Source organism: Capsicum annuum, chromosome 9, assembly GCF_002878395.1.
Source record: "Capsicum annuum cultivar UCD-10X-F1 chromosome 9, UCD10Xv1.1, whole genome shotgun sequence".
Classification (NCBI taxonomy): domain Eukaryota; kingdom Viridiplantae; phylum Streptophyta; class Magnoliopsida; order Solanales; family Solanaceae; genus Capsicum; species Capsicum annuum.
The window spans coordinates 211,885,841-211,894,069 of NC_061119.1; the positions used below are offsets into that span (position 1 = coordinate 211,885,841).

Sequence of the window (8,229 nt, forward strand, 5' to 3'; positions counted from 1 at the left end):
CTTAAAATAAGTCAATCCAAACGGGGATTGGGGATCTGATAAAGATCATTAGCTTATTATTAGATGTAATTTTTATACAATTTTCTTCCTTTCAAAAGAATGATCGGTTTTGACTTGATACGGAGATTAAGAAAATAAATAGAAAGACGTTTAAAACTTGTGGTTTTAAATTAAAGTTATGTCAAATGTATCAAAATGCTATTTAATCTTGTCGTCTTAAATATGGCACGTGAAAAGTTAAAATTAAAATATTGCCAAAAAAAATCATTCGGACGAGAAATAAATATAAATCATTTTCTTAAAACTGATGGGGTATTATTAACTTATGAAAAGCAGTGGCAAGAATTTATGTACCTTACAAATAATATTTATGTTTCAAGGATTTTTTTTATTTTTTTTTTGAGAATATTCAGACAAGTGTATGGTTTTCTAATGTTGTGTTTTCTATTTTAATGCCTAATTTCCCTCTGCTCCAAACAATTTAACTTCTCCATCCTCCTATATATAGATGAGTGATTATGCTAAAATTTATTCATGGTTTTAAACATCTTCTGCAACATATATATTTTAAAAAGTAAATGCACCTTCAAAATATTGTTATTTTTTCTCTATCAACTTATATTTCTTTGTATATATGTTTTAATTAATCATCAACTTTTTAATTTTATGTTTTACAGGATGATGATGGCTTCAAGATCACTTCAACTTTTTATCTTGTTTGTTTGTTCTTTGACCATCATCACAATTGAATGTTCAGAAGTAGAAAAACAAAACCCAAATCTTTATAATATCACGAAAACAGTAGTTCATAGTGCAGTGTCAAAAGGAGCAGGTTAATTAATTATTAATATCTTCACTTATATGTAAAAATAATTTCATGTTTGATGAGATATTCCAAGAATAAATTTTATATTAGATTTACATTATATATGTTTAAATTTAATATTATTTATTTGGCAGTGTGCTTGGATGGATCACCTCCAGCATACTATTTTGATCCAGGATTTGGAGATGGAGTTGATAGTTGGATTGTCCAAATTTCTGTAAGCAATTTACAACAAATTTTAAATTCTATTAATAGAGTAGAAAAAAAATAGATACGTATTTTTTTTACGTTTAAAAAAGAATGACTTATTTTTTTTTTTAATTGGTTTAAGAAAAATGATTCATTTTTTTACAATACTTTAATTCCAACTTTCCTCTCCGTATGCTTAAGACTATAAGATTAAAGGATAATTTTATACATTAGACATAACTTTAATTTACTACGATAAAAATCAAAAGTCTTCTTTATTTTCTTAAACTTTGTATCAAGTTAAAATATGTCATTCTTTCGGAAACAGGGAAGTATATCGTTGTTTCAAAAAACATACTCTCTCTATTTTTCTAAAAAGAATGACATACTTTTTTTTTTAGTCCGTTTCAAAAACAACGATCCTTTCCTTTTTTAGCAACTCTTTAATTCAAACTTTTCATGTGGCATGTTTAAGAACACAAGATTGAAAGACATTTTAATACATTTGATACAATTTTAATTTTAAACTATAAGATTCAATAGTTTTTTTTATTTTTTTAAATTTCATATCAAATTAAAACAGATCATTCTTTTTAAAACGAGGAAAATAGTTGTTTCAAAAAAATTATTAAACGACATTGTTCATAGGGAGGAGCATGGTGTGTAAACGTCACAGACTGCATAGGACGTACCAAGACACAACTTGGTTCATCAAAATACATGGGTGAACAAGAATTTCGAGGAATTCACAGCAAAAATAAGAGTGCAAATCCAGGTATTTTTTGGATTAATATATCTTGAAATTTTGATGAATATTTTAAGAATTTAAGCATAATTAATCCCATATATGATAATTTTTATATAAAATAAGCAGATTTTTACAATTGGAACAAAGTCATTCTTGCATATTGTGATGGTGGATCGTTCGTAGGAGATGTTGAATATGTTGATCCAGTATGTTTTTTATCCAAAGCTATAATTTTCAATTCCACTTTAAAATATTTTCTTTTATTTGCTGTAAATAAATTATCACTACCTTATATTTTTATTTGTTTAGGCTACCAATCTTCATTTCAGAGGGAAAAGGATTTTTTATGCAATATTAGAGGAGTTGCTAGAAAAGGGATTAAAGAATGCCAAAAATGTATGTGACTATTTCATTCAGTTCTGTATTTATATAAATATGTAACACCTTAATTTAATATTATTATCGCAATTTTTATTTTACAAAAAAATTATTTATGAACCTCAATATGTATTTTGCTATTACAGGCCCTCCTAGCTGGTGGTTCTGCCGGAGGATATCCAGCTGTATTATACTGTGATAGCTTTCGCGATTCATTGCCAAGTGCCGCTCGAGTTAAATGTCTGAATGATTGTGGCTATTTTCCTCATTTGTAAGACTTTAACTTAAACCAGACTTTTAAAGTCATTATATTTAAATGTTATTTAAAAAATAAAAATGAATATATATATATATATATGATTAGCAAACTATTATATTTCGTCCATTCTAACTTTGAATATATATTTATCTTTTTTATAACAGCAAGAATTCTGAACTCGAAAAAAATTGGCACGTCAGATTTTCAGGAGTTGCCGAATTACAAGTATATTCTTGTTTCTTTCTTACAAGCTAAGTGCTAGATAAATTATTTTGTTGAATTCAAAATCGATTAGGCGTCATGAATGTCAAAATTAATGTGTGGTGTGATAAGAAATCCTAGAAAAGATCGATTGAGACTCCCTCCATGGTTCCACAATGATCTCTACGTACTTGTTCAGGACAAGTGAAATCTTCGATCTGTGTGCCTGGGAACAGCTCAAACAAAGAAGACTGTGACAAATCGATTAGCTCAGGTGAATGAGGGAGGATGTAAGAGATGATTTACAGACAAAAATATTCGACTATTCGAAAAAAATAAATATACTTCTAAATAAAGCATTTGGTCAATCTCTTCTTCAGTGTCAACTGTCAAGGTAATAGCTTTAGTTGCAAATGAAAGCAGTGATACTTCAAACCATAAAGAAAAATATACTAAAAGCATAATTATTTAGCTAATAATTGGCCTATATAAGATAAACTAATATAAAAAAATTTTAAGAATTTTGAGAGAAAATCTCCTCCAAAATAAAACTGTACACTGTAAATGTAATTGTGTTATGGTTTAAGATGAAGAGTCTTTATCATTTATAGAAGTTCAGAATTTCTTCCCCCAAAATCCCAATCATGGAAGAAATATTTTACAGTAAGAAAATTTTTTCCACCAAGAAATTAAAGGAAATTCTAATTACGTTAGCAAATCAGAAAAAATAGAAAAATTCAAGACAGATCTTAACATTTTATGTTGTTCCAACAATTCATGTAACTGTATTTTCTTTTTAATAATAATTTATATTCTAAATTAATTGAGATTATTGTTTCCTAAAAAAACCTCTATAATTATGTGAGTTGCAGGGAGCTGCCCAATCATTACCTAAATCATGCACTTCAAAAATGAAACCAGAATTGGTATACACTTTTAATTCCCTCATATATATATATATACTTTTTTCTTGAATGTTTTTTAATTTTCCAATTTGCTGCAGTGCCTCTATTCACAGAATATTCAACAAGATATCAAGACACCTCTTTTTATTTTCATGTCAGCATATGATAATGTTGAGGTCGGTAATTCATATTATTATTACTATTTTTCATCGTTTTTATTTACTCTAGTGTAAAATCTAATTTTGTGATATTACCTCGGTTTAAAATTATTTATCATTTTTTTATTTGGCACATTCATCAAGAAAATAATAATTGTTATAGTAACTTTACAAATTACCCCTATTAATTGGTACTATTTAAAATTTCAACCCCTATGAATTGGTACTATTTAAAATTTCAATAAGTCTTTGTAAATAAATTAAAGGATAAAACTAGAAAAAAATTGTTTTTTCTTACTATATAAAAAATATTAAGTAAAAATGGAAATCAAAAATAGGAATAAGTGAAAAATAACTTTGAAATTTCAAAAGTTTTTTTTCACAAACAAAGTCTATTTAATAAGATTAACTTTTAAGTAACATTTAGGGATGGTTTGGTGTGAGTTATAAGAGATAAATAGTTTTTAAATAAAATAAAAAATTATTTTATCTTATATTTAGTGTAAGATATTAGTTAGTATCAAGATTATTTATTCTATCATTTATATCATAGTGATAAAATAAATTATTTCACATATATGGAGGGATACTACCCCACAATAACTAATCTCAAGATAAATTATCCCGAAATAACTCTTTTCCAACCAAATCACCCCTTGCTATATTAATGCTTCTCCTAAATGAACTGTATTTTTGCAGACAAAATATACCTTTGGAGATTATATGGGTGGCCTGATTGACGGTGGAAAATGCTCAGCAAGTCAGAATCAAAGCCTGATAGGTTAGTATACACATGACCTACACAAAAATTGACTTTAGTAGGTGTTTGGTATAGATTTCTTTGATCCGACATCTTTCATTTTATTTTGATTTGATTTGTGTGGTATATTTTATTCTTTCAAATCTCACTTTTGAGATTTTTGTGAGTATATTATTATTGTTATTTTATTAAAAGTTTATAAAATTGTGTTTGGTTATACTTTGTGCAAAGAATATTTGAAACAATATTACGATAGAACTTCAAGTTGAATCTAATATTTGCGTAACTAAACACTAATTAAGTTAAAATTATTTAGGAAAAAAATAATACACCTTCTCAACTATATTATACCGTCTAAGTTGTACGGATTCTTCACTCTTGATGTCGCCATTTGTGTTGGATTCTTTAATAATACATGACTCCTCGCATTCGTGTTGAATTCTTTAAATATATTAAATTTGATGAATTCAACACACGCCGTTGATATTATTAAAGAGTGCAAGCAACATAATATATAGTAATATTTCTAATATTTTTGGATTTGTCAATTTCAGAAATGAGGTCAGAATTCTTAAATGCATTACCCAAAGGAGATAATCCAAAATTAAGAGGAGTTTTTGTAGACTCAGTACATCATCATAATAGCCTTCTGCGGAGGTGGATTCCTGAAACTGCCATTAACGTAAATGGCCAGGTAAGATATTATTTATTTATTTATATTTGAAAATGAAATTTATAAACTTAAAAGTAAAGTGATCAAAAATATTTTTTATCTTTGCCAAACATCTTCAAAAATAAAAAAAAAATATTTAAAATCTAAAAATACTTATAAATATGTCAATTCAAACACCCTTTAAAAAACACTTTTTAAAAGAAAAAAATTTCTCAAAATAAGCTGATTTATAAGTTTATCCAAACAAATTATTAATGAGTGAATTACTATTTTGATAGCGTGGCTTGCTAAACTATTTTGTTTTCCACTTTTGTTTGTTTATGCAGCTTCACACAGAGGTATTTGCTGATTGGTACTTTGATCGAAAATACACCTATTTGATTGATGAAACTAATGAGTTGCCACTCACAAATAATGCTCGACTCATATGGTCATGGAAAGTTGACAATGCAACTTACAATGCAACTGCTCGAGTCATATACAATACAACTCTCTAATGTTCATGTAAACTGTTTCTCATATATATATATGCATATATAAAGTTCCCTTTGACAAAAGTACTAAAAAGTTCTGGCCTCCAATATTGTGACATAAGTTTTACTTATCTAATTGTTTACTTATAAACTTATTAGTTTATGTATTTTGCATTTATTCCATCTAATTGTGTAACACCTTATGTTTTCGGGTTAGAATTCGAACCGTCATTCTTATGTGTATAGACTCGAACCCAATAATTTTTATGTAAATATAAGTGGATCAATTCTATAGTGTGGGAACATCTTTGACGATGAATGGAGGTAATAAAAATCTCCTAACTCAAAGTTGAGTTGAAAACTTTTCTGCTGGTTGAGTTTTAGTGGACATTCTTACTTGGATGAACTTCCAATGACTATTACTCCTATAATATAATAATTTAGGTGGCCTACTACATACCAAATGAAATATCTTCGAGTCTTCTTTCCAATGCATCTGATTTTACCTTAATCTGATATCATAGTGGAAAGTTATGCTTACTTTACCTAAGAATGTCTGTCTGCCAAAGATTGACAACAGGAGTTGACGAGCCGTCAACAAGTTGATGGGCTGTCAACTGAAGCTTTCAACGTTAGGCAGTAAAGCTCAAAATCTTTCAGAAGTTGACGACGGGAGTTGGCGGGCTGTTAACTAGTTGACGGACTGTCAATTAGTTGGCGAGCTATCAACTGAAGTTGTCAACCTTAGTAAAGATCAAAGATGGATAGAGATTGGCGACAAGAGTTGACAAGCCATCAACTAGTTTACGGGTTATCAACTGAAATTGTCAACTGCGAAATTCCTATAATTTTTTTTAGTTTTTTTAGGGGTATTTTTTTCTTTTTCTCACCTCAAACCCTACCCCACGACTTAAATCACTCTATAAGCATTATTTACTCATCAGTTATCAATTTTTAAATGTTCAATATCCTCTCCTCTCTTAAGAGAAAAGAAGATAGGTTTTCTTTTTAAAATTCATATTTCTAAGGCTCAGATTCAAGGTGTCTCAAATTTTGTTCATCAAAAAGAAAGGTAAAACGATCATAATACTCATCAGCTTAACTATGGTGTTTTCATATTCTAGAAAATTATATTTATATACATATGCTATGGATTTTAAAATTGTTGAAGATTATGAATTACGAACCCCTTTTTATGATGAAATTTATGCATTTAACTAGTGTTGTGAAATATTTATTGAATGATGAAAAGGTTGAGTTTTAAATGCTTCTTTAGCAAATTATATATTTTTTTTATTTATGTGGATTCAAAGGATGTTTCTTGTATTTTTAAATGCTCCTGTTTTCTCAAGGAGAGTGTATGAATCATGAAAAGATAACCACTTTTACCAGTTATAAAAATGTCTTTAAAGAATGTGATTTTACCTAAACTTGCTCATGGATTTTGTAAGAGAATTCTTATGTGATATCTGAATTAATATGGTGGTCAATGATATATGTTTCGAATGAAGGGCTATGAGGATGATATGATATGATACAACTTGCAAGTCTAGATATGACGATACCTTTTACGGGATGCCCTTAAAAGAATATGAGATGAGCTTTTATAAGAATGAAACATGATTTTAAAAGGCTAAATATGGTCTTTAAGCGGGTTAGATGGTTAACCGAGAAGTCATGAGTTGATAATCTTACAACCCAAAATAGTGTTTTCCTGACGCTGGAATTAATTCAGTCTTGAAATAAGGATGGGCCACGTATACTTGCCTCGGGCATTGGTATACTAAAATAGAATGTAGAGACTCCAATCCTTGTGGAAAACTTAGATTTGAGGGCTGGGTCAATGAGTTAAAGTCGAACAATATACCCCGTTGATAGTAAAAAGGTCGAGAATACCATCTAGCTCTGAATTAAATAAAAAAGTTGAGTCTATCTTTTTACGAGATTGATTGAAGCTTTTAAATTATTCCCATGTATTTTGATTTCTATTTTTGTTAAATTATTTTCACAACGCTCTTATTTATTTTGTATAAATTATATGTTGTTTTGGGGTTGTTATACATGCCAATACATTCCAAGTATTGACCATCCTCGGACGGCTACATCGTTTCAAAATAAAGGTTTTGAGGCTCAATCCCACGGTCCATCACAGTAGTAGAACCATCTGAAGCATCAGAGTTGGCGTGCCTCCATCTTTTGAAAGGCGTTTTTTCATGTGTTCATGTCTTTTAGTTTATGATCCTACCAGTGGCCTTATCCCGACCTAGACAGTTATTCTTCAGTAGAAGCTTCGTAGACTAGACTTAGTTAACCTTTTTGTTATGACCTTATTGATGGAGTTTTCTTATAAGATATCTTGAACTTCATTATATCTTCCGTATTTCTCATGAATTATGCTTATGATAGTATGCTATGGCATCTCTCGGGCCTTTGTGGTTCGGGATTCTCGTCACGATCAACGCCACGACTCAAATCCTGAATACTTGGTATCAGAGCACGATTCAGAATCTCAGGGTATATACAAAGCCGTATCGAGTTGATACAAGAAAAGATACAAAAATCTACAACACACACAAACGAGGGGGAAACAAGGGGAAACACGAGGTAACAAGTAAGATAAATAGACAGAAAGACAGACACAAAATGATATTCTAAAGGA

General features: G+C 29.2%; 1 protein-coding gene across 1 annotated transcript; it reads left to right on the top strand.

Moving 5' to 3' along the window:
• Positions 1-419: 419 nt before the first annotated feature.
• LOC107841047 (pectin acetylesterase 8) lies at positions 420-5,737 on the top strand. Its single transcript, XM_016685057.2, has 13 exons — positions 420-574; positions 678-832; positions 961-1,043; positions 1,664-1,790; positions 1,890-1,969; positions 2,073-2,159; positions 2,288-2,412; positions 2,565-2,625; positions 3,474-3,527; positions 3,605-3,682; positions 4,364-4,445; positions 4,979-5,118; positions 5,424-5,737. The coding sequence occupies exons 1-13, from the start codon at positions 519-521 to the stop codon at positions 5,592-5,594; spliced, it is 1,299 nt and encodes a 432-aa protein (XP_016540543.2). The 5' UTR covers positions 420-518; the 3' UTR covers positions 5,595-5,737.
• Positions 5,738-8,229: the final 2,492 nt, after the last annotated feature.

What these genes read in the sequence shown, in the direction of transcription:
- LOC107841047 (XM_016685057.2), top strand. Translation starts at nt 519, where the DNA reads ATGCTAAAATTTATTCATGGTTTTAAACATCTTCTGCAACATATATAT. An exon ending in CAGCATATGATAATGTTGAG is followed by an intron (nt 3,683 to 4,363) that starts GTCGGTAATTCA and finishes GTATTTTTGCAG; the next exon opens with ACAAAATATACCTTTGGAGA. An exon ending in TCAGAATCAAAGCCTGATAG is followed by an intron (nt 4,446 to 4,978) that starts GTTAGTATACAC and finishes TGTCAATTTCAG; the next exon opens with AAATGAGGTCAGAATTCTTA.